The sequence below is a fragment of the Oncorhynchus mykiss genome, chromosome 5 (genome assembly GCF_013265735.2).
Source record: "Oncorhynchus mykiss isolate Arlee chromosome 5, USDA_OmykA_1.1, whole genome shotgun sequence".
Classification (NCBI taxonomy): Eukaryota; Metazoa; Chordata; class Actinopteri; order Salmoniformes; family Salmonidae; genus Oncorhynchus; species Oncorhynchus mykiss.
In genome coordinates this window covers 19,309,131-19,336,558 of record NC_048569.1, presented here as the reverse complement: position 1 = coordinate 19,336,558, position 27,428 = coordinate 19,309,131, and the positions used below count along the sequence as shown (strand labels likewise).

At 42.5% G+C, this 27,428-nt stretch overlaps 1 protein-coding gene across 1 annotated transcript in view; it reads left to right on the top strand.

The window, feature by feature from the left end:
- The first annotated feature begins 1,534 nt into the window (after positions 1-1,534).
- Positions 1,535-27,428, top strand: part of LOC110523375 (formin-binding protein 1) — a 120,179-nt gene continuing 94,285 nt past the window's right edge. Inside the window, 1 exon segment of the mRNA XM_036977007.1 lies at positions 1,535-1,632. Within this exon segment, the coding sequence (XP_036832902.1) occupies positions 1,588-1,632 (45 nt within the window). The 5' untranslated portion in view covers positions 1,535-1,587.

Sequence of the window (27,428 nt, the reverse complement as noted above, 5' to 3'; positions counted from 1 at the left end):
AAAGAGGACAAAGGAGGCTGGCACAAGTTGTGCAGAGCAACAGACAGGCTACAGTTAGTCAACTGACATCCCAGTACAGCATTGATACCCAGAGACCCATAAAATAATGCACATCTCGTCGTACCTTGACACGAATGGGGTATGGCAGCCGATGACCTTACAGACTTCCACTTCTTTCAGCAAAAAACAATAAACTGTGGTTGGAGTCGGCTAAGGAAAGAAAACACTGGACACTGGAGAATATTTATTTATTTATTTATTATGTTATTTATTTTTTTATTTCACCTTTATTTAACCAGGTAGGCAAGTTGAGAACAAGTTCTCATTTACAATTGCGACATGGCCAAGATAAAGCAAAGCAGTTCGACACATACAACGACACAGAGTTACACATGGAGTAAAACAAACATACAGTCAATAATACAGTATAAACAAGTCTATATACGATGTGAGCAAATGAGGTGAGATAAGGGAGGTAAAGGCAAAAAGGCCATGGTGGCAAAGTAAATACAATATAGCAAGTAAAACACTGGAATGGTAGATTTGCAATGGGAGAATGTGCAAAGTAGAAATAAAAATAATGGGGTGCAATATAATATAATATAATATGAAAAACATTGCCTCGTCTGATGAATCCTGGTTCCTGCTGTTTCAAGCTGATGGGAGGACTAAGATATGGAGAAAACCACGAGTACATGCATCCATCATGCCACATGTCAACATTGCAGGCTGCTGGTGGTGGTGTGATGGCGTGTGGTATGTTTTCATGGCACACATTGGGCCCCTTGTTAAAAGTGGAGCAATGTTTGAATACCACAGGATATCTGAGCATCATTGCCAAACAGGTGCATCCCTTCTTGGCAGCAGGATAATGCCCCATGCCAGAAGGCTAGGAATGGTTCCACCAACATGACAGTGAATTCAGCTTACTGCAGTGTCACCAGATGCACCCAGTCACCAGATCTCAATCCAATTGAGCATCTGTGGGATGAGATGGAACGAGCTATTCGGAGTAGAAATCCACTACCAGCCAACTTGACACAACTGTGGGAACCATTGGAGTCGACATCCCTGTGGAAAGCTTTCGACACCTTGTAGAGTCCACGCCCCAACGAGTTGAGGCTGTTCTGAGGGCAAAAAGGTGGGGGACTCAATATTAGGAAGGAGTTTCGAGTGTTTTGTATTTCCACTGTGTATATAATGTCGTAACATGGCAACCAGCCAGGTGATGTATTTTCCATGTCAGTCAGAGGGAGCCCTAGTCATTTAGATTCCCATAATCTTAATAAGCTTTCTTAATTCAGTTACACACTAAATGGATCGTAGCAAGGAGTCCATATACATACTACACAATTCACTTTAGTACTCAATCCTATACTGCTCCATCTCAGCTCTGAATGGGGAAATAGGACAGTAACCTTTAGTGGTCGTTACTTCCAACACACCGTTTTTCACTTCTCTTAGGAATTTGGTCAGGCGCGGTATGAGAAAGAGACAGACAAACACATACAGACATAGATACTCACATTTATACTCACACATTCCTATACGCAGACTGAGGGAGCCCCATTTCTGACGGGCCTGCCGATGGAGTCAGGGAGGGCAACACTGCTCAAAGAGCAGCAACTGAAGGTAAGTTTTGGCTGAAACACTAATCCACATTGATCGAACACGACAGATGTCTATTCCATTTTGGTTCAACATAATTTCATTGTAATGACGTGGACACAACAAGGCTTGTACGATATACCGTTTACTTAGTATTTCAAAATACCAATGGTATGATTTTCCATATCGCCTTGCGGGGGTGCATGCTAAGCCACTGCTTATAACAAAGTTAAGTATTGCTCTAAGAAACCTCATGAACCTCATTGTTTGAACGACACTCAGGCATCGATAGTTGTAATAGAGACAGTGCCGAGCTGTCGTCGGGTAAGTTAGTCTGTGCTGTACTGAGCTGTGAACGGGCCGAGGGTTTTAGAGTTTTCACTCTGGTTTCCTGAGTTCTTTTTCCCTTGCCTGGCCCTGGAGTCCCCCAGCATCCCCCGTCCTGGCCCCCCTGTTCCCTGCCATTGCTCCCCTGTGGTTCACTTTACATTCAGCGCACTTCTGGGGCTGAAACCTGAGCCTGCTTGTTTTCTCTCCGTGAGTGTGCGGGGGCGGAGATAGTCTAATATTAAGTCTAGAACCCCTTCCTCTTGTTGTCACAGGGGGTCTCCATTCTCCGCTTCCTCCTCTTCACTACTCCTTCACCCACCTGCCAAGTGGCAGTGTTATTAATGTTTCCCCCTCCTCTTCCTCTCTGACTCCCTCTCTGACCTCCCCAGGAGGCCTACAGAGCGTTGAGTAGGTTCACCTCTGATCTGAGTGTTCCACATTACTCCAAGGAGGAAATTAGAAAAGAAAGAGAGGAGTGTTGGAGATAGGGAGTACCACATTTCTCCACAGGAGAGAACAAGGGACAAGGAGAAAGAGAGGAGCGTTGAGAGAGAGAGAGAAAAAAAGAGGCCTGTGATTGAGTGACATAAAAAGTGTTAAGATATGCAGGAAAAGGGTAGCAGCAGCCTAATGATTTGCATGATATTATGGGTCCTTTTCATATGACGTCTGCCTTTCTGTCATTGGGTGGATTCACTGGAGGTGCCTCCTCTTTCTCATTCGTTCCTCTATAGGGAACTGCTCTCCTGAAACCGGTAGCCACCTCAACGACGACAGGCTATAAAAGTGAAACTTCTCCATAACGTTTCTAAGACTAATAGCAGAACCTTGACTCTACGATTCAATAGGGTTCTGTTTCAGGTCTACCGTCTTCTGCTGAGTTGGAGAGGGTATACTGTTGTTGAGGAGCCATACTGAGATTGTTTGAAGCTGCAGGCTTGTGTTGAGGAACTAACCAATAGTTAATTGAACTGAAACATTCATCGCAGATTTCCCCTGAACTAATCAGTGATTTACACCTACACACGATGAGCCTTGATCAGAAGCAAACAAGGTGAAGTCAGAAGAAGTGAGAGTGCTACTAGTTTTTCTCTGAAGCAGAAGTTGCTCCTTGGCTCACATGCTGAATATTGTCTCTCACACACCACCCGTGTTCCTTAGCAACCTAAAAAAGGAACTGAATAAATATTTATCAGATTTTAGATCGAATGACAGTGAAAACACACAAACAAAGCAAACTCTTGACTTACAGATTGAAAAGTTGAGATTTACAGATGTTTATTGGAGAGTAAGAATTGAAGATGTTTTCATGCAAGTCGTGTGTTTGTGTGTGTCGTATGAGAACAGGATTTCCTTCAATGTTTCAACTAATCTCTACGTCAGACCACAGAATGTTCTCTCTGTCTCGGTCTGTCTCTCTCTTTCTCTCTCTGTGTCTTAGTTCAAGCCACACTGGGCTGGGCGGGGTGTGGAGGAACTAGTTCCGTCTCCATGGGTAACAGTTTGTGACACGTGCCAGACTCGGATCTTACAATTCGCTTTTTCCCCTGTCTGACAATGATAAGATTATGGCATGTGCCCCACTTGCCAGATCCCTCCTTGAGATCATCCATCTAGTGTTTATGAGCCTGGACCTCTGTGTCTGCCTTAGGCCTGAGGGGATCTGACATATGTCAGAGAGAGTGAATATTGTTAGCAATGAAATATTTATTGAATCACTGCAGGTTGAATGTTGAGACAACACACTTGAGATCCCATATCCAAAGCCAACTCATCCCTGCACTGTATGTAGGCTATAATGATGTGTGTTTTTTAAATTATAAATAGCCTAGATTGATGTGTATTGGGTACGGCCATCATGCGTGACCACTCCTGACTCGTCATTGATTTTGCTCTCTCTACTGGTGAAGGCGAATGATTGGCTGATTGCTTCAGTCAGTTCTAGTGTGAGTCTCCAACGGTGACAATTGCCTCAAGGTAAATCTATTCATTCTCCTGCTGTCAGGTGTTCTATAAGAGCCTGACAGGTCTTTGCCTTTGGACGACAGAGAGACAGCTAGCATCACTTCTCACTTACAAATGTAGTCAGATGGCCATGAAAAGCCAATTATGGTCATTCATCTGTGATTTTCTCCAGTCCAAAAACAGATGTTCCTCTTAAATTTTTCGCATCACCTAGCTAACACAAAGAAGAAGAACACCCTCCCACTTTAATTGAGCCTTGTTCCATGTTTCTTCCTTGTAAACTTTTGCATTATTTCCTCTTTACTCTCAAGTCAGGTTTCACTACTGTTCTCTCTGTGACCTCAACCAGAGTCACCAGTAGGGAACTGTGAAATGGACTGGCCAGCTAATGTCAGCATTACATCTGGTGAATTGATCACCTTTTCTCTGTGATTTTAAAACATGGTGGTATAGAGTAAAGTGCTGGTTGTTGTAGCTCTGCTATAAACAGACTGCCAGTGCTGATCTCAATCTTCTCATTAGCAACCCTTTTGAGAGAAATATTGGAACAGAGTTACAAATGAGCTCAACATCTTCTGGAGTCTAATAAATATGAAATGAACAGTGTGCCTATCAGCCTGTCTGTTCTCTCAGCCTGTCTGCCTTTCAGCCTGTCTGTTCTCTCAGCCTGTCTGTTTGCTCATATCTCCACCATCAGGTATTGTTCCTGTTGCTTCCTCACCCTTGACAGCACTTCATTACGCCTGGTGTTGTGTGGATGTTTCCTTTTCGGAGGAAACAGGACCATTGATTGGTCCCCTGGAAGGAGGAACTGTTGTTTCTTTGGCGTTGGCTTGGAGGGAAGCCATTAAATGTCGTGCTGGAGGGGAAATGTACATTAGAAACAGGAAGTTGTTGTGATGCCCTGATAGTTCTGCATCAAGTTCTATCCTGCAGTGTTTCCAGAAATGTACTGTGAAGGATGATAGTGAAAAGAGAGAAAATTAAACCAGACCAGGCATGATATCTATCACAAATCAGTCCACCACCATGTGCTCCCTCCCCAGTGATCTAGAGTGCAGGGAAACGGTCGAAAAGCTATTGGCGCACCTCCAAACACAAATTAGACTCAAGGGCCAGATACTTGCTAAAAGTCACTCTGGACAAATGTCTGTGTAAAGGGTTCTACGGCTAGAAGGCACATCTAGTGTGCCGCTGTTTTCACAGTACAAGTCTTTTATATTAAAAAAATGATAACATGCCTACCAGATGTGCTTGTATGAAAGAGTGAGGACTCTGTACTTTGGAAGGCAGGTGAATTTAATGGCCATTTGATGTGAAGTGATTCAGGGATTTAATGATTTGGCCCAGGCCTATTTCTTGTTTCAGTTCATCTTCATTGTCTGCTAAGTATCCTTCCAGTTCTCTGCTGCCAATGACTGGAATGAATTCCCTCACTAACTTTAAGCATCAGCTGTCAGAGCAGCTCACCGATCATTGCACCTGTACACAGCTCATCTGTAAATAGCCCACCCAACTACCTCATCCCCATACCGTTATTTTTTGTTTTTCTCCTTTGCACCCCAGTATCTCTATTTGCACATTCATCTTCTGCACATTTATCACTCCAGTGTTTAATTGCTAAATTGTCATTATTTCGCCACTATGGCCTATTTATTGTCTCACCTCCCTAATCTCACTACATTTGCACACACTGTTTATAGATGTTTCTATTGTATTATTGACTGTACGTTTGTTTATTCCATGTGTAACTCTGTTGTTTGTGTCGCACTGCTTTGCTTTATCTTGGCCAGGTCGCAGTTGTAAATGACTTGTTCTCAACTGGCCTACCTGGTTAAATAAAGGTGAAAAGATTATAATAAAAGTAGCTGTGTGAGAATGAACCATAATCCTTTTAGATAGATCCAGCCTCCATTGCTTCACCGCTCTCTTTCTCTTTTTTTCCCCTCTTTCTTTCTCTCCTTCAATTCAAGGACTGTATTGGCATGGGAAACAAATGTTAACATTGCCAAAGCAAGTGAAATGGATAAACAAAAGTGAAATAAACAATAAAAAGTGAACAGTAAATATTACACTCACACAAGCTCTCGCTCTCTCTCCTTAGGTATCTTTTCCTCCTTCCCCCTCTCCTTCTTTCTCCCCATTATTCCTCTTTCAAGACTGCAACTGGTACAGATCTAATGCTCTGATGAACTAAATAGATTGTGTGTGTGGTTCTGGGGGTTCACTAAAGGCTCATGGGGGAGGTTTTTAGTGAGGAAAAGTGGGTTAATTCTGTCTAAAACTCTCCTCAAATCCTTCAATTTTTGCATAAAAATGTATAACCAGATGTCAGTCCGTGTTAGATTGTAAAGCAGTGTAGACCACACCCCAACACACAGTCTCTGTAACCCTATGTGGCCCGAAGCTTTCATGTCCAATGTTCTCATCACTGCAGATCATCTTCCATCCAGAGCCTAATTAACAGCCTGTCCCTGCCAACATCCATTTCCACAATGGTTTACTCTTTGACACATACCCATGACTGCAGCTAGTCTTCAAATAGCCCCATGGAAGTACAGTAGAGATAGACCACACAAAAATAATGTCCTCTTATCCCTCTATGCACCTACCACGTCTCAAACCATATCTGAATAGACGCAGTGTACTGCCAGATCATCCAGAGGAATTGTTAAATAGTCACCACTACACGGCCTTGGCCCAGTACCCTGCCCTGAACTTAGTTACTGTTACTAGCCGGCTACCAGCTGGTACACTACCCTGCACCTTAGAGACTGCTGCCCTATGTACATAGAGTCATGGAACACTGGTCATTTTAATAATGTTTACATACTGTTTTACCCACTTTATATGTATATACTGTATTCTAGTCAAGGCTCATCCAATATAATGACTGCTGTACACACCTTTTCTGTTCATAAACAGTCCATACTGTCTTTACACACCATTATATGTATATATATTTATATACATTACAGTGGGGCAAAAAAGTATTTAGTCAGCCACCAATTGTGCAAGTTCTCCCACTTAAAAAGATGAGAGAGGCCTGTAATTTTCATCATAGGTACACTTCAACTATGACAGACAAAATGAGAAAAGAAATCCAGAAAATCACATTGTAGGATTTTTAATGAATTTATTTGCAAATTATGGTGGAAAATAAGTATTTGGTCAATAACAAAAGTTTATCTCAATACTTATATACCCTTTGTTGGCAATGACAGAGGTCAAACGTTTTCTATTAACACAAGCATCTTGCTGCAGATAACATCTGCAAATCTGTGTACGTGACCAATACACTTTGACTTGAACATGCCATAGTGACAGCCAGGAGGCAGAGCAGCAGTATGCAACTAAAACAAAACTCCTTTATTTGGTGGTTAGATGACTGGTGATTTAAGAGAATATCTTTATTCATGGACCGGTACATGGCTGATAAACAGAAATGTCTCGACTGAATTGAACTTCTCTCTCTGTGCGTGTGCGAGAAAGAGTTGCTAAATCAGCAGAAAAGCAACTGGAAATATATGAGCTTTAGGACGTGTCCTATATACATGTATATTGTAAGAGATAGAGTAGCCTACAGATGTAGGATCTTAATTTGAGCCAAGTTCCCGGACATTTCTGGAGAGAATGACCCTAGCCCTCTCCCTCCGATCCAACAGGTCCCAGACGTGTTTAATGGGATTGAGATCCGGGCACTTCGCTAGCCATGGCAGAACACTGACATTCCTGTCTTGCAGGAAATCACGCACAGAACGAGCAGTATGGCTGGTGGCATTGTCATGCCGGAGGGTCATGTCAGGATGAGTCTGCAGGAAGGGTACCACATGAGGGAGGAGGATGTCTTCCCTGTAACGCACAGCGTTGAGTTTGCCTGCAATGACTACAAGCTCAGTCCGATGATGCTGTGACACACCACCCCAGACCATGACGGACCCTCTACCTCCAAATCAATCCCGCTCCAGAGTACAGGCCTCGGTGTAACTCTCATTCCTTCAATGATAAACACGAATCCGACCATCACCCCTGGTGAGACAAAACCGCGACTCGTCAGAGAAGAGCACTTTTTGCCAGTCCTGTCTGGTCCAGCGACGTGGGTTTGTGCCCATAGGCTACGTTGTTGCCGGTGATGTCTGGTGAGGACCTGCCTTACAACAGGCCTACAAGCCCTCAGTCCAGCCTCTCTCAGCCTATTGCGGACAGTCTGAGCACTGATGGAGGGATTGTGCGTTCCTGGTGTAACTCGGACAGTTGTTGTTGCCATCCTGTACCTGTCCTGCAGGTGTGATGTTCGGATGTACCGATCCTGTGCAGGTGTTGTGACACGTGGTCTGCCACTGCGAGGACGAGCAGCTGTCCGTCCTGTCACCCTGTAGCGCTGTCTTAGGCGTCTCACATACGGCAATTTATTGCCCTGGCCACATCTGCGATCCTCATGCATCAGCATGCCTAAGGCACGTTCACGCAGATGAGCAGGGACCCTGCTCACCCTTTTTCAGTCAGTAGAAAGTCCTCTTTAGTATCCTAAGTTTTCATAACTGTGACCTTAATTGCCTACCGTCTGTAAGCTGTTAGTGTCTTAACGGCCGTTCCACAGGTGCACGTTCATTGTTTATGTTTCATTAAACAAGCATGGGAAACAGTGTACAAACCCTTTACAATGAATATCTGTGAAGTTATTTACATTTTTACGAATTATCGTTGAAAGACAGGGTCCTGAAAAAGGGACATTTCTTTTTGCTGAGTTTACATGCATTATAGGCAATCTGAGCCCCCCATCGTTCAGTGTATGTATAGTGCCTGGCATGAGGTTGGCTTGAGGTGGATTCTTACTAGTGTGTGATTTGATCCTTGCTCAATGGGCTATTTATAAACAGAGGGCTCAAGTCTGGTCAGTGGTTACAAATCCTGTATATGTCAGAGATTTCACCAGGTGCTATTTTAACCAGCTGCACGACAACAAATCCTTGTGTTATGCATATGAAATGTATACACTAGACACGTCACTGTAGCACATAGCTGAAATGAAGATTTTCCTCACCCACTGCGGTCTGGGTCTGCATGGGCCTGGCATTAGTGGCCTTGTAGAGGGATTGAGTCATGCGCCAGACGGGCTGCTTCTGAAATTAAATAGAAATTGTAATTTTCAATTTAATTGAATATTCAATTTCAATAGTTATAAATTCAGTTTCAATATGGTAGATATTGCATTTATTGTTTATGTATCAAGCATACAAACTATAATTTAAATTATAATATTCAACTTCTTAGATGCATTCAGATTCAGTTTTCAAATTCAGTTCTCTAAATTAAATTTAAAACCAGAGATCCTGGTACTTTGCCTGCCAGGAAAGTTAGAAGAGAACAGATATAATCAAATGCTCTCTGTGGTAAACAGAAGCTTCTGGCAGTTTCTGAAACCAATGTATCTTGTTGAATAACTTGTGTAAACCCCAGGTGGTAAGGGTAGGCAACAACACATCTGCCATGTTGATCCTCAACACAGGGGCCCCTCAGGGGTGCGTGCTTAGTCCCCTCCTGTACTCCCTGTTCACCCACGACTCAAACACCATCATTAAAGTTTGCTGACGACACAACAGTGGTAGGCCTGATCACCGACAACGATGAGACAGACTATAGGGAGGAGGTCAGAGAGCAAGACAGAGGAGCTGATTGTGGACTACAGGAAAAGGAGGGCCCGAACACGCCCCCATTCACATCGACGGGGATGTAGCGGAGCGGGTCAAGAGATTTTCAAGTTCCTTGGTGTCCACATCATCAATAAACTATGGTCCAAACACACCAAGACAGTCGTAAAGACGGCACGACAATGCCTCTTCCCTCTCAGGAGACTGAAAATATATATTTTTAATATTTTTATTTTATTTATTTTAATTTAATTTTACCCCCCAATTTCGTGGTATCCAATTGTTTTAGTAGCTACTATCTTGTCTCATCGCTACAACTCCCGTACGGGCTCGGGAGAGACGAAGGTCGAAAGTCATGCGTCCTCCGATACACAACCCAACCACTGCTTCTTAACACCGCTCGCATCCAACCTGGAAGCCAGCCGCACCAATGTGTCGGAGGAAACACTGTGCACCTGGCAACCTTGGTTAGTGCGCACTGCGCCCGGCCCGCCACAGGAGTCGCTGATGCGCGATGAGACAAGGATATCCCTACCGGCCAAACCCTCCCTAACCCGGACGACGCTAGGCCAATTGTGCGTCGCCCCACGGACCTCCCAGTCGCGGCCGGTTACGACAGAGCCTGGGCGCGAACCCAGAGTCTCTGGTGGCACAGCTGGCGCTGCAGTACAGCGAGGAGACCGAAAAGATTTGGCATAGGTCCGCAGATCCTCCAAAAGTTCTACAGCTGCACCATCGAGAGTATCCTGGCCGGTTGAATCATCAGTTGGTATGGCAACTGCTCTGCATCCGACCGTAAGGCGCTACTTCTACTACTTCACTGGGGCCAAGGTAGAAATGAAGGTAGAAATGAGCAAATATTTCTCTTTTTTATAAAACGTATTAAAAAAACTCAGCCTACCTTAGGCTTTCTGAAAGTAGGCTACAAGAGAATGAATTGACAAGAAAAGGAGAGAGAGACAGATAGGCAATAGTATGAAATTAACAATCATTCAAATATAAAGAAATACATGCAGCATGTCCATAGCCTATTTCTCAGCATTGATTAGTCTATGAATTAAGTGAGGTGACGAATAGGTTTGACTCAACATTGACCAACATTTTAGAGGTTTTTGACTAACTGAACAGTGGTGTGATTTGACAGTGTAATCTCTGAGATGAAGAAATATGCAATCTACATTAGGCCTTTATGTCACTCAGGCAAATGTTTGTGGTCATACTCACTGGTCTAGTGGACAAGTTTGTGTGTGTGTGTCTGTCCCCTCGGCCCAGGGGTTACTGACTTCTCCTGTAGAGAGTATTGTTCCCACCCAGTCCGCTGGACAAAGACTCTGTGCTCGGGACCCGGGTCGGCATCTCCCACTAAATATTTGTCCTTGTGGTCGGATGCCCACTCTCGTGAGACACACTGAAGAAATGCATTGACATATTGACATACACAGGGCTCAGAGGAAACCGATATTTTGCTCCATTGTGTGCTGTAGTTTATTAGACAGGCCAGGTCCAGAGCTTCTGTTGGTGCATGTACTGTAGACTTGCTAGCAGCGATGGGATATTCATTGGGGGGGGGGGGGTCTTCTCAAGAGCAGATAAATTAATGACTAATGAGTCTGTCCTACACAACCAACCAACCAATTAGGGATATTTTGTGCATCAGAGACTCTCAATGAGAGAGATTCTTAGCATGACCTCATTGAAAACCCCCTCTCACTTCTGTTAAATGATATGACATTTAGACTATAGGAGATCAAAAATAATGCTTTATTACAAAATTACTTTTCACTTGTTAGTAAAACAGTGATAATATTGATATACTGACCTGTGGTCCTCATGGCTCTGTATGTTTCATTTACTAGATAATGAGTTGGATGTTTACCAACAAGTGCCAACAGGATAGCTTCTAGGCTACATCATGTGACTTGGTGCACATAGGTCCAGTTCAGTAACCCAGCATCAAGCTGTTGGGAGCTTCCTCAATATGCTCCCTCCTGATCTATTATGTCATAGAAACCAAATCTCTCTAATCAGCCTAATATTTGATACTACTGTAGCCTATGTGATAGTTTTCAGTGGAACTACTTATTCCTTCCTTGTAACAAGGACACAGAGTTTGTCTCTGTCCATGTGAACTGACCAGGAAAACCTCTGTGACGTAGTTAGGCCTATAGCCAAGGAAAACCTCTGGGCCCTAGTTAGGCATATAGCCAAGGCATTTTACCTTGTCAGGTCACATGGTCATTAAAATCACCTCTTAGCCCTCCCTACACATAACATCTGGTCCACACTTCTATTCTACTATTATGTAAAGGATCACTGACTGAGACAATTACTTCTAAGCCCTCTTTAGCTATTGTCATTTTCCTCCTCTTTAAACACCCAGCAGAACATCTGTCTCCTCTGTGCCCCCCCACCCCACACTCCTCTGTTGGGACATCTGGTGTCCCTCTCTCCACGTTTCCTGTGGTGGAATTGTATTTCTGGAGGAACAGTGGGAGACTGGTTCTTAATGTGTTCTGTCTGTCTGCATTAAAGTAATACTGGTGGTATACCGCAAAGAGACTCCTAAAATAACTTGCTACATACAATTTATAGAATTTCCCTTGTGAAGAAAACGTTTAGGCCAGATGATGAGTATAAGATACGTTTGAAACCATGATGCTTTGAAAAAACACTCCTATTTATGATATTTCTGTGATTATGCAGTAATATGCTGACTATGTTTAGGCATATCTTCAGCACCTGATCGGTGTGTGCATGTATACCAGCAGCATACCACTGCTGGCTTGCTTCTGAAGCTAAGCAGGGTTGGTCCTGGTCAGTTCTTGGATGGGAGACCAGATGCTGCTGGAAGTGGTGTTGGAGTTCCAGTAGGAGGCACTCTTTCCTCTGTTCTAAAAAAATATCCCAATGCCCCAGGGCAGTGATTGGGGACACTGCCCTGTGTAGGGTGCTGTCTTTCAGATGGGATGTTAAACGGGTGTCCTGACTCTCTGAGGTCATTAAAGATCCCATGGCACTTATTGTAAGAGTAGGGGTGTTAACCCCAGTGTCCTGGCTAAATTGCCAATCTGGTCCTCAAACCATCACGGTCACCTAATAATCCCCAGTTTACAATTGGCTCATTCATCCCCCTCCTCTCCCCTGTAACTATTCCCCAGGTTGTTGCTGCAAATCAGAGTGTGTTCTCAGTCAACTTACCTGGTAAAATAACAGATAAATAAATAATGTGATTTACAGAAACATGTAGGTCCATGACTCCTGCTCATTTGGACAACTACTTAACGGTCTATCACAGATTCTGCCATTACTCTCCTGAAGTTGCTGGTAATAGGCTACACGAGGAGTCGGCAACCTTTCTCATGTGGAATGCCAATTTATCTTAACTCTTTCTACCGATCTGCGTGCCAGCTATGGTTTTCATATGCACATTACCATAACAGTTTTATTTCATTTATAATAATGTCTTCGTATATCAAAATCATTGTCATGTGGTTAATCAAAATTCTATACTAATCTAAATGAAAATGATACAAACCTAAAAAGTAACTTCTATTGCCATCGCCAACTATCTAAAAATAGCCTACAGAAAACAAATAAAAACATTGCAGCTTGCAGATAGAAAATATCCCAATTTAAAATATCCTACACATTGGCTACACATGGTCCGTCTGCAACAAACGTGAAACATTGTATCAACTGTTAACTTGGGTCTGGCACGAAGCTTGCACTGGCAAACTTGCAACATTGTAGAAAATATTCTGGGCCCTAAGAGTTTCCCATTCCAGTGAGCTCGGGCTTGGGCAGGAGCTCACCGGAGCTGAGTACCAGCACCTCTGATTTTCAACTGCTTGAGCTCCTGTTCCTTTTATAGAATATTAGCTCTAAAGTATTGTGGAGCTCCTGCACCTAAAAATTAACAGTACCAGCACACAAAATGAGTATCGGAACCTATTTCAGTCCAAGTCAAACACTGATAAGTAATCAGGTAGGCCTATTTTATGACATTTCCACTGAATCAGAGCATGACATTTTTCCCTTTCACGCTAAGTGGTTATCGAAAGGGAAAGAGCTGGAAACATTTTTCAAATACATTCTGGAACTATTTGTAATTCTCAATGGATGTAAAAACATACTTTGTTTGCTTGCTGTTTGAGGTGAGGAAAACAACATTACTTTGAGAAGCTCCACAGGTTATTAGTGGTGGTGAGTTAAGCCAATCAGAATTTTTTATTTTTTTATTTAGTTCACCTTTTTTTAACCAGGTAAGCTAGTTGAGAACAAGTTCTCATTTACAACTGTGACCTGGCCAAGATCAAGCAAAGCAGTGCGACAGAAACAACAACACAGAGTTACACATGGAATAACTTGTTATGGCTGCAATCCCCCTATCGGGATAAGTGGCATCAACAACCGCTGAATTCAATAAATATTACTACAAATATTTATATTCATGAAATCACAAGTGCAATATAGGAAAACACAGCTTAGCCTTTTGTTAAAAACCTCTTGAAACTAGGGGCACTATTTTCATTTTTTTCCCAAAGTAAACCGCCTATTTCTCAGGACCAGATGCTAGAATATGCATATAATTGACAGCTTAGGATAGAAAACACTCTAAAGTTTCCAAAACTGTCAAAATATTGTCTGTGAGTATAACAGAACTGATATTGCAGGCGAAAGCCTAAGAAAAATCATCTCAGGAAGTGACTCATGTTTTGAAACCGTTGTCTTCCTACGCACCCCTATTGGCCACTGAAAGGGATATCAACCAGATTCCCTTTTCTACGTATTCCCTAAGGTGTCTACAGCATTGTGACGTAGTTTCACGCCTTTATGTTAAAGAATGATCGTAAACGACTACATTGCGTAAGTGGCCAGCTGAGGGCTCTCAGAGTGATTCTTGCGTAAAAGACAGAGGTAGTCATTTCTCCTCTCGCTCCTACTGAAAAGCCAATTGTCCCTGTTGATATATTATCGAATAGATATTTGAAAAACACCATGAGGATTGATTATAAAAAACATTTGCCATGTTTCTGTCGATATTATGGATATAATGACATTTTTTTTCCGGTGTTGTTGTGACCGCTATTTCCGGTGGATTTCTCAACATAACGTGACAAACAAACAGAGGAATTTTGGGTATAAAAATAATCTTTATGGAACAAATGGAACATTTGCTGTCTAACTGGGGGTCTTCGTCAGTGAAAACATCCAAAGATCATCAAAGGTAAACGGTTAATTTGATTGCTTTTCTGATTTTCGTGACCAAGCTTCCTGCTGCTAGCTGGACATAATGCTATGCTAGGCTATCGATAAACTTACACAAAAGCTTGTCTTGCTTTGGCTGTAAAGCATAATTTCAAAATCTGTGATGACAGGGTGATTAACAAAAGGCTAAGCTGTGTTTCACTATATTTCACCTGTGATTTCATGAATATGAATATTTTCTAGTAATATTTTTTGACCGTTGCGCAATGCTAATTAGTGTAGTTGATGACAATTCTCCCGGATCCGGGATGGGTAGTACTCCACCTGTCGTGTCAGATTTTGAAATTATGCTTTACAGCGAAAGCAATCCAAGCTTTTGTGTAAGTTTATCGATCGGACGACAAAACATTAAGTACACTTAGCATCAGGAAGCTTGGTCACAAAAATCAGAAAAGCAATCAAATTAATCGTTTACCTTTGATGATCTTTGGATGTTTTCCCTCACGAGACTCCCAGTTACACAACAAATGTTCCTTTTGTTCCATAAAGATTATTTTTACTTCCAAAATACCTCTGTTTGTTTGTCGCGTTATGTTCAGAAATCCACAGGAAAGAGCAGTCACGACAACTCAGACGAAAATTCCAAATAGTTTCCATAATGTCCACAGAAACATGTTAAACATTTTTTATAATCAATCCTCAGGTTGTTTTTAAAATATATAATCGATAATATATCAACCGCAAATGTCTTTCACCGTAGGAGAGGAAAAAGCAATACCTATCCAAACTCTGTTGCGCAAGCAAAACTCATGTGACCACTTGACGTGATGTTATCGTTCTGGCTCATTTTTCAAAATAAAAGCCTGAAACTATGTCTGAAGACTGTTGACACCCTGAGGAAGCGATAGGAACAGGAATCTGGTTCATATCCCTTTAAATCCAGCAAAGGGAGGCTATGGAACATGGAGTTTTCAAAATAGAAGCCACTTCCTGTTTTGATTTTCCTCAGGGTTTCACCTGCAATATCAGTTCTGTTTTACTCACAGACAATATTTTGACAGTTTTGGAAACTTTAGAGTGTTTTCTATCCAATACTAATAATAATATGCATATATTAGCAACTGAGACTGAGGAGCTGGCCGTTTACAATTGGCACCTTTTCATCCAAGCTACTCAATACTGCCCCTGCAGCCATAAAAAGATAAACAAGCTCACAGTCAATAACACAATACAAAAAAAAGAAAGTCTATATACAGTGTGCGCAAATGGCATAAGGGGGTAAGGCAATGAGTAGGCCATAGTAGCAAAGTAATTACAATTTAGCAGATTAACACTGGAGTGATAGATGAGCAGATGATGATGATCAGATCATGGTGTGTAAGTAGTGATACTGGTGTGCAAAAGAGCAGCAAAGTAAATAAAAACAATATGGGGATGAGGTAGGTAGATTTGGTGGGCTATTTACAGATGGACTATGTACAGCTGCAGCAATCGGTTAGCTGCTCAGATAGCTGATGTTTAAAGTTAGTGAGGGAAATGTAAGTCTCCAGCTTCAGCGATCTTTGCAATTCGTTCCAGTCACTGGCAGCAGAGAACTGGAAGGAAAGGCGGCCAAAGGAGGTGTTGGTTTTATGCACTTCCTAAATACAATCAGATCCCCAAATGGGCACATTTTATATGCCTACATTTGCGCGCATGCCAGGTAGCCTATAGGCCTACTTATATGCGTGAGTGTCCTAGGTCAACATTGAGAGGAGCGCGCCAAACAAAACACAATGAGTAAATTGACAAAACTTGGAATGAAATAAACCAAAACTCGTTTAGCATAGGTTGTGCACTCTGCAAACAATGTGTCCACTCCGACAATGAGAACGGGAAGACTGGAATAATGATATTGAATGCATAAATGTAAATTACCATAACCAAAGTAACAAACATTGTAGATTAGAAATTATCTTATTGTAGATTAGAAATGATGTACTACTGGTGATATATGTAATGGGGAATTGATAGACACTAACTATCAAACACAAACAATTCACACAATGAAGTTATGAAATAATGAAGGTGCACAAATTGGTGGGAGAGTGCGCATTCTGGAAGAGAGAAGTGCATCTGGGCGAATGGTCAATCCGACATCTGCGTTGGCCGTGCAGGATTTACAGTGTTACTGCCTCAGCCCTGCCGTGCAGCATTTACGGTGATATGGCCTCAGCCCTGCCGTGCAGCATTTACGGTGTTATGGTCTCAGCTCTGCCATGCAGCATTTACGGTGATATAGCCTCAGCCCTGCCATGCAGCATTTACGGTGATATGGCCTCAGCCCTGCCGTGCAGCATTTACGGTGTTATGGTCTCAGCTCTGCCATGCAGCATTTACGGTGATATAGCCTCAGCCCTGCCATGCAGCATTTACGGTGATATGGCCTCAGCCCTGCCGTGCAGCATTTACGGTGTTATGGTCTCAGCTCTGCCATGCAGCATTTACGGTGATATGGCCTCAGCCCTGCCGTGCAGCATTTACGGTGTTACGGTCTCAGCCCTGCCGTGCAGCATTTACGGTGATACGGCCTCAGCCCTGCCGTGCAGCATTTACGGTGATACGGCCTCAGCCCTGCCGTGCAGCATTTACGGTGATATGGCCTCAGCACTGCCGTGCTGCATTTACGGTGTTACGGCCTCAGCCCTGCCGTGCAGCATTTACGGTGATACGGCCTCAGCCCTGCCATGCAGCATTTACGGTGTTATGGTCTCAGCCCTGCCATGCAGCATTTATGGTGTTACGGCCTCAGCCCTGCCGTGCAGCATTTACGGTGTTATGGTCTCAGCCCTGCCGTGCAGCATTTACGGTGTTATGGTCTCAGCCCTGCCGTGCAGCATTTACGGTGATACGGCCTCAGCAGAAGTCAGGGCATTTATACTTATTTGCGGGGCAGTGCAGAGCTGTTGTCAAGGAAGTGAGTTTGTGTTTTCTACAGGATGTACTGCCCCCACCTACCATCAACCAATCATGTCAATGCAGAGCTGTACAGAACCCTCTGCATACAAAATTTGGGAGGCGCATGGCGATGCAGTACGGAGCTGGATTTGACCTTTGCATGCCTCTGGAGGCTGCGCAATTGTGTCACACCCTCCAAATGGAGCCTCCCACCACATTTTTGGATCAAGCATAAATGGGCTTTTAGCCTCCGCAATGGATTAGCTCACTGAGATGTTACTAAAACAATCTCGGTAGACCAACAGCTTATCGACCAAACAATCGACCAGTCTACTAATTGGCGTCAGCTGTATATTAGATATCATTCCCATATTTCAGATGACCTGCTAGGAACACTGACCCCTCACCTCTCTGGCTCTTCCTAATGGCCTATTGATTTCCTCTTGTGACTCTGACATGGGTTTTTATTGAGAGCACTGACCTGTAAAGATGTGTTGGAGGTAGTTGTAGTGGCTATACAGCCTACAACAAATGGAGTGTAACTTACCGTAGGGTTTGACACAGACCAGTCCTAGCCTGTCATGATTGGAGGCGTCTTTGATTCAGCCTAATCCTGGCTAGCATCAGCAGTCTTCCATTAGTATGAAAGTACAACAGCAAACCACCAACTTGTGGTTATGTGCCAACAAATGAATCTGAATCTGAATATAACAAGCTTATATAGGAGGTTTCTCTAGATCAGTGAACATTACTTGCCCATCTAGTATTTTGGAAGGCTCTGAATGGATGATTTCATTATCTTTCCTTTTATCCTCTTTCACAACCCCTCAGAAATAGAGGGCACCATGTCAAACATTTCATCAGAAGTTTTTGTCTTCCTTCTTCTAAGGCCTGTCGTAGTGAATCATCATGTAACAAGGCTTACAGGACAATTATTATGCCGGTCTTGTTTCTGGCTGTTGAATTGTAGCTCTTTGGTGTTCTGTTCTGACAGAGATTAAAAAGAAGCAACCACAGCAGTCCCTCTGGAAAACTGATGTGTCAATGGAATGTGTTTGTTAGTGTGCAAGAGAGAGGGAGGGAAATAGAGAGGGGGGGCCCAATAGAGATTGAGAGGGGGGAGTGAGTACTTCAATGATTTGCAGACCCTCTCTGAGTGTTGTTGACCGATCACCTTCAGGGGCCCCTACCGCCCCCTGTGGCTTAAATAAGAAGTGCACAAACCAGGTTATTACCTATGGGGCTTTATGCATAATCATTGCATTAGTTTACAGTAGCAACAAAAGTAATCTTTTACCTTTCCTTCCATGTTAGAAAAGTGGAAAGTGTTGGGGAGAGGAGGAGTAGGAGGAGGAGAGAATAGGAGGATGGTAAGAAGAAGAAAAGTGGTTTGGGATGCAGCCAGATAGTCCATTCTCTTACACAGCGGCAGCAGCATTCTAGTGGTGGCTAATGTATTATATAGAAGCTGGCTGCTGTCCACACTGTGTCTAAAAGGCAGAGCAGCCTGGATTATACCAGGAGTGATATGGTATTGTAGCACAGAAAGACAAGGAGAGAGAGGCGCTATGTCCCATAGTCATGTTTTCATCTGAGGTGTTTTCAATATGAAGGCAGATTTGATATAGACTTCAGAAATTGATTGAAACAATGATGAAGTGTTTCACGAAGCGGAACCCCAAGATTCTGGTGAGCTTTGACTGTCTGCCCCTCCCTTTTTTCTGCTGGATTGTTGTTTTGATGTGTCAAGGTAATAGAATGTGGTGATGATGGCTCTGTGTGATATTAGCGTGAGCCTTTGACACAGATTCCCTCTCTGTAGTTTTCCTTGGTATTTTGTTCCAATGTGCCTGTTATTCAACATTTATTAGCCCTTGTCCGCCTGTGGGAATCGCCTGGCCAAGGGTTTTTCTTTTTTACTGGAAAGCCAGTCTCTCTATCTCATATCTCTCTCTCTCTCTCTCTGTCTCTGTCTGTCTGTCTCTCTCTCTCTCTCTCTCTCTCTCTCTCTCTCTCTCTCTCTCTCTCTCTCTCATGAACTACCCTAGTATTCATTTATTCAGACATTTGTCACATTGTAATTGTGACACATCTTTCGCAGAAGTGTCCCCACAGTCCTGCTGCCGTGTGTTGTCCAGGTAATGAATGAGGTGATGTTGGTCATCACTGCATTATCCTTAGTCAAAGTGGTCCCTCTTTCTCTCCACTCCAGTGCCCTCCCTCTTAATTCCTCCTCTTCTCTCCACTCCCCCTCTTTTCCTACCCCCTTTTTTCCTCTACTCAATGAATCATTCCCCGTCTCAGGTCCCACTGAGACCACCTCACGCCTGACGGAACATTTAGCTTGCGTGCTCCCAGGCTATGACTGGTCTCAGATGTAGAGTGTGTGTAGGATTGTGAATGTCTGTCTCAGTCAGTGCTGCATCTCTTGCTCCGGGACCCTCGTTGCTTTCAGACAGAGGAGTGCTTCTCTCAGACAGACCAAATTTTGGTCCATGTGGTGGAAATGGGGACAAGGAATAACATATTGCTCTTAAACTTCAGAATTGTCTGGGGAATGATACCCTTTCTAACCTAACCACAGTGAGGCTGCCTTAGCTATTACTCTGGGAAGGGGAGGGTTGGACCTTCGTTGGATTTTAACGTTGGACAGGGGTGTACCTTTCCCCTCTGCAACTATAGGATACCATGCTGCCTCAACTGAGAAGGGTAATGTGACTTTATTTTTTTTTGCAAAATCCTAATAATTGATGCATCAACAAGATCTGTGTTGGATTCCAGAGGATATCACTTGAAAACATTCATTTAAACATTTATTTTTAATGTTGTCATCTACGTGTGTGTTTGTGTGTGTGTGTGTGTGTGTGTGTGTGTGTGTGTGTGTGTGTGTGTGTGTGTGTGTGTGTGTGTGTGTGTGTGTGTGTGAGTGTGTGAGTGAGTGAGTGAGTGAGTGAGTGAGTGAGTGAGTGAGTGAGTGAGTGAGTGAAGGGTGTGTGTGTGAGTGAAGGGTGTGTGTTGTGTGAGTGAATGGTGTGTGTGTGTGTGAGAGTGAAGGGTGTGGTGTGTGTGTAAGGGTGTGTGTGAGTGAAAGGTGTGTATGTGTGTGTGTGTGTGTGTGTGTGTGTGTGTGTGTGTGTGTGAGTGAGTGAAGGGTGTGTTTGTGTGAATGAAGGGTGTGTGAGTGAAGGGTGTGTGTTGTGTGTATGTGTAAGTGAAGGGTGTGTTGTGTTTGAGTGAAGGGTGTGTTGTGCGTGTTAGTGAAGGGTGTGTTGCGTGTTAGTGAAGGGTGTGTTGTGTGTGTGAGTGAAGGGTGTGTGTTGTGCGTGTTAGTGAAGGGTGTGTTGTGTGTGAGTGAAGGGTGTGTGTTGTGTGTGTGTGAGTGAAGGGTGTGTGTGTGTAAGTGAAGGGTGTGTTGTGTGTGTGAGTGAAGGGTGTGTGTTGTGCGTGCTAGTGAAGGGTGTGTTGTGTGTGAGTGAAGGGTGTGTGTTGTGTGTGTGTGTGTGAGTGAAGGGTCTGTGTGTGTGTGTGTGTGAGTGAAGGGTGTGTGTTTATGTGTGTGTGTGTGTGTGTGAAGGGTGTGTGTTGTTCGTGTTAGTGAAGGGTGTGTTGTGTGTGAGTGAAGGGTGTGTGTGTGTGAGTGAAGGGTGTGTTGTGTGTGTGTGAGTGAAGGGTGTGTGTTGTGCGTGTTAGTGAAGGGTGTGTTTGGGTGCAGTGAGGTTGTGGAGGATTACTCTATTATAGCACTTATGTATTTGGAGGAACAGCATTATGTGTTTCTATGGTGAGATCCTGTTGAGTCGCTGCTATACAGTGTTTTAATGAACCAATCACTGTGGGGAGATCTGCTGAATCTAATTGACACAGAGGCTGACAACGAGCGTCGAGTCCTTCCTCAGGGAAGAAGGGATGAGGAGAAAGAGGGAAGAGGAGCGCATGCTGTAGAGAGAGAGAGGGGGGAGTGACAAAGAAAAAATATGATAGAGAGGAAGCTACTAGGGATTATTTTTTAAATCAATAGAATAGCCAATTGTTTTGCATCTCACATCTCTTCACATGAGTGGGTTGGTGAGTGGGTTCATGAATGAGTGGTTGTTGCAACTGAGGGACGTTGGTGTGAAAAGACCCTCCAACTGAATGTTGTCCTTGTTTGCCCTAGATGGCAAACATCCATGTTTTATTACAGTACCAAGCTACATTCCTGGTTTGATGCTTCCATTCATCCCTAACAATCATGTATTTAAAATGTGTTTGCCTTCATGTTGGCTGTAGCATTATGTTCATTGCAGCAATGGTACAGACTCTGATCCACAGTCGCCCCCCCACAAAGACCGAAATGTTGAGCATCAAGCACTTATGTTAAGCTGTTCAAACCACATCCACTTCCTGTGTCTGAGGCAGCTAGCTGTAGCAGTCAGGCAGTGTAAAAAAGGGATTAAAGCAGCACAAAGACACCCCCACTCAGAACCCTGTCGAGCTCATAGGACTGGTCTGGGACAGTAGCTCAGTGACAGTTGGGGAATATACTGCATGAAGTGCTGCAGGCAGCTTTGGTTGGGTTGAGGAGGACAGACATTGGGTTTGGGTTGAGGTGGACTACAGATGATGGAGGAGAGGATGGGGAACTGTTGGAGCTATACCAAGGTGAATGTAAAACTAACCCTAACCAAGCTGTATCGTCTGTGTTCCTTTGTTAGTACTGTCAATGGACGGAGACGCATCATTGCAAAATGTTCTGAGGGGTAGGCTACTCGAGTGTGTGATCCACTGCAGTAGGGATGTTTTTTGTAGGCTGTTGTACAGTGTAACTGTTGAATATGGACTAGCCTGTTTGTAGTGTAGCCTATTTCTATTCTCCAGACATTTTGGCTGAAATCAGGTGTTTTAATAAGGTGATAGATAAGGCAACATTATGCAGCATCCTCCAGTTTGTCTCCAGGTTATATGACAGAGGAGAGACAATGCATAGAAATGATGAATTTGACAATCGTGCACCTTTTCATTCCTGTTATACTGTACAGTACTGATGAGGGACAGTGTTAAGGCGGAATAACTGTATTAAGCTATGAATAATGTACAAGGCCATTGTGGGTTAGGGTACTCTAAAACTAGCCTACAGTTGAAGTCTTTACTTGAGTGAAGGAGACTGAATGGGTTTCTGTAAATGGTGAAAAGTCCCTCAGAGTCAGGGCCAGTTCATCGGTGGAGGCGTTTCTGCTTGTAGCCAAAATAGCTTACAGCAATACTGCAGGGTTACAGTGTTTCTTCTTGTAACCTCAACACTGCATAGCTACAATGTTTCTTCTCGTAACCTCAATACTGCATCGCTACAATGTTTCTTCTTGTAACCTCAATACTGCATCGCTACAATGTTTCTTCTTGTAACCTCAATACTGCATAGCTACAATGTTGCTTCTCGTAACCTCAATACTGCATCGCTACAATGTTTCTTCTTGTAACCTCAATACTGCATAGCTACAATGTTGCTTCTCGTAACCTCAATACTGCATCGCTACAATGTTTCTTCTTGTAACCTCAATACTGCATCGCTACAATGTTTCTTCTTGTAACCTCAATACTGCACAGCTACAATGTTTCTTCTTGTAACCTCAATACTGCATAGCTACAATGTTGCTTCTCGTAACCTCAATACTGCATCGCTACAATGTTTCTTCTTGTAACCTCAATACTGCATCGCTACAATGTTTCTTCTTGTAACCTCAATACTGCACAGCTACAATGTTTCTTCTTGTAACCTCAATACTGCATAGCTACAATGTTGCTTCTCGTAACCTCAATACTGCATCGCTACAATGTTTCTTCTTGTAACCTCAATACTGCATCGCTACAATGTTTATTCTTGTAACCTCAATACTGCATAGCTACAATGTTTCTTCTTGTAACCTCAATACTGCATCGCTACAATGTTTCTTCTCGTAACCTCAACACTGCATCGCTACAATGTTTCTTCTTGTAACCTCAATACTGCATAGCTACAATGTTTCTTCTTGTAACCTCAATACTGCATAGCTACAATGTTGCTTCTCGTAACCTCAATACTGCATCGCTACAATGTTTCTTCTTGTAACCTCAATACTGCATAGCTACAATGTTTCTTATTGTAACCTCAATACTGCATCGCTACAATGTTTCTTATTGTAACCTCAATACTGCATCGCTACAATGTTTCTTCTTGTAACCTCAATACTGCGTAGCTACAATGTTTCTTATTGTTACCTCAATACTGCATCACTACAATGTTTCTTATTGTAACCTCAATACTGCATCGCTACAATGTTTCTTCTTGTAACCTCAATACTGCGTAGCTACAATGTTTCTTATTGTAACCTCAATACTGCATAGCTACAATGTTTCTTATTGTAACCTCAATACTGCGTAGCTACAATGTTTCTTATTGTAACCTCAATACTGCATCGCTACAATGTTTCTTCTTGTAACCTCAATACTGCATCGCTACAATGTTTCTTCTCCTAACCTCAATACTGCATAGCTACAATGTTTCTTCTTGTAACCTCAATACTGCATAGCTACAATGTTTCTTCTCCTAACCTCAATACTGCATAGCTACAATGTTTCTTCTTGTAACCTCAATACTGCATAGCTACAATGTTTCTTCTCGTAACCTCAACACTGCATCGCTACAATGTTTCTTCTTGTAACCTCAATACTGCAGGGTTACAATGTTTCTTCTTGTAACCTCAATACTGCGTTGATACAATGTTTCTTCTTGTAACCTCAATACTGCATAGCTACAATGTTGCTTCTCGTAACCTCAATACTGCATCGCTACAATGTTTCTTCTTGTAACCTCAATACTGCATCGCTACAATGTTTCTTCTTGTAACCTCAATACTGCACAGCTACAATGTTTCTTCTTGTAACCTCAATACTGCATAGCTACAATGTTGCTTCTCGTAACCTCAATACTGCATCGCTACAATGTTTCTTCTTGTAACCTCAATACTGCATCGCTACAATGTTTCTTCTTGTAACCTCAATACTGCACAGCTACAATGTTTCTTCTTGTAACCTCAATACTGCATAGCTACAATGTTGCTTCTCGTAACCTCAATACTGCATCGCTACAATGTTTCTTCTTGTAACCTCAATACTGCATCGCTACAATGTTTATTCTTGTAACCTCAATACTGCATAGCTACAATGTTTCTTCTTGTAACCTCAATACTGCATCGCTACAATGTTTCTTCTCGTAACCTCAACACTGCATCGCTACAATGTTTCTTCTTGTAACCTCAATACTGCATAGCTACAATGTTTCTTCTTGTAACCTCAATACTGCATAGCTACAATGTTGCTTCTCATAACCTCAATACTGCATCGCTACAATGTTTCTTCTTGTAACCTCAATACTGCATAGCTACAATGTTTCTTATTGTAACCTCAATACTGCATCGCTACAATGTTTCTTATTGTAACCTCAATACTGCATCGCTACAATGTTTCTTCTTGTAACCTCAATACTGCGTAGCTACAATGTTTCTTATTGTAACCTCAATACTGCATCGCTACAATGTTTCTTATTGTAACCTCAATACTGCATCGCTACAATGTTTCTTCTTGTAACCTCAATACTGCGTAGCTACAATGTTTCTTATTGTAACCTCAATACTGCATAGCTACAATGTTTGTTATTGTAACCTCAATACTGCGTAGCTACAATGTTTCTTATTGTAACCTCAATACTGCATCGCTACAATGTTTCTTCTTGTAACCTCAATACTGCATCGCTACAATGTTTCTTCTCCTAACCTCAATACTGCATAGCTACAATGTTTCTTCTTGTAACCTCAATACTGCATAGCTACAATGTTTCTTCTCCTAACCTCAATACTGCATAGCTACAATGTTTCTTCTTGTAACCTCAATACTGCATAGCTACAATGTTTCTTCTCGTAACCTCAACACTGCATCGCTACAATGTTTCTTCTTGTAACCTCAATACTGCAGGGTTACAATGTTTCTTCTTGTAACCTCAATACTGCGTTGATACAATGTTTCTTCTTGTAACCTCAATACTGCATCGCTACAATGTTTCTTCTTGTAACCTCAATTCTGCATCCCTACAATGTTTCTTCTTGTAACCTCAACACTGCAGGGTTACAATGTTTCTTCTTGTAACCTCAATACTGCATAGCTACAATGTTTCTTATTGTAACCTCAATACTGCATCGCTACAATGTTGCTTCTCGTAACCTCAATACTGCATCACTGCAATGTTTCTTCTTGTAACCTCAATGCTGCATCCCTACAATGTTTCTTCTTGTAACCTCAATACTGCGTAGCTACAATGTTTCTTATTGTAACCTCAATATTGCATCGCTACAATGTTTCTTCTTGTAACCTCAATACTGCATCACTGCAATGTTTCTTCTTGTAACCTCAATGCTGCATCCCTACAATGTTTCTTCTTGTAACCTCAATACTGCGTAGCTACAATGTTTCTTATTGTAACCTCAATACTGCATAGCTACAATGTTTCTTCTTGTAACCTCAATACTGCATAGCTACAATGTTTCTTATTGTAACCTCAATACTGCATAGCTACAATGTTTCTTCTTGTAACCTCAATACTGCATAGCTACAATGTTTCTTCTTGTAACCTCAATACTGCGTAGCTACAATGTTTCTTCTCCTAACCTCAATACTGCATAGCTACAATGTTTCTTCTTGTAACCTCAATACTGCACAGCTACAATGTTTCTTCTTGTAACCTCAATACTGCATCGCTACAATGTTTCTTCTTGTAACCTCAATACTGCGTAGCTACAATGTTTCTTCTCCTAACCTCAATACTGCATAGCTACAATGTTTCTTCTTGTAACCTCAATACTGCATAGCTACAATGTTTCTTCTTGTAACCTCAATACTGCATCGCTACAATGTTTCTTCTTGTAACCTCAATACTGCATCGCTACAATGTTTCTTCTTGTAACCTCAATACTGCGTTGATACAATGTTTCTTCTTGTAACCTCAATACTGCGTCGCTACAATGTTTCTTCTTGTAACCTCAATACTGCATAGCTACAATGTTTCTTCTCCTAAACTCAATACTGCATCGCTACAATGTTTCTTCTTGTAACCTCAATACTGCACAGCTACAATGTTTCTTCTTGTAACCTCAATACTGCGTCGCTACAATGTTTCTTCTTGTAACCTCAACACTGCAGGGTTACAATGTTTCTCCTCCTAACCTCAATACTGCATAGCTACAATGTTTCTTCTTGTAACCTCAATACTGCATAGCTACAATGTTTCTTCTCCTAACCTCAATACTGCATAGCTACAATGTTTCTTCTTGTAACCTCAATACTGCATAGCTACAATGTTTCTTCTCCTAACCTCAATACTGCATCGCTACAATGTTTCTTCTTGTAACCTCAATACTGCAGGGTTACAATGTTTCTTCTTGTAACCTCAATACTGCATAGCTACAATGTTTCTTCTCCTAACCTCAATACTGCATCGCTACAATGTTTCTTCTTGTAACCTCAATACTGCATCGCTACAATGTTTCTTCTTGTAACCTCAATACTGCATAGCTACAATGTTTCTTCTCCTAACCTCAATACTGCATCGCTACAATGTTTCTTCTCCTAACCTCAATACTGCATCGCTACAATGTTTCTTCTTGTAACCTCAATACTGCAGGGTTACAATGTTTCTTCTTGTAACCTCAATACTGCATCGCT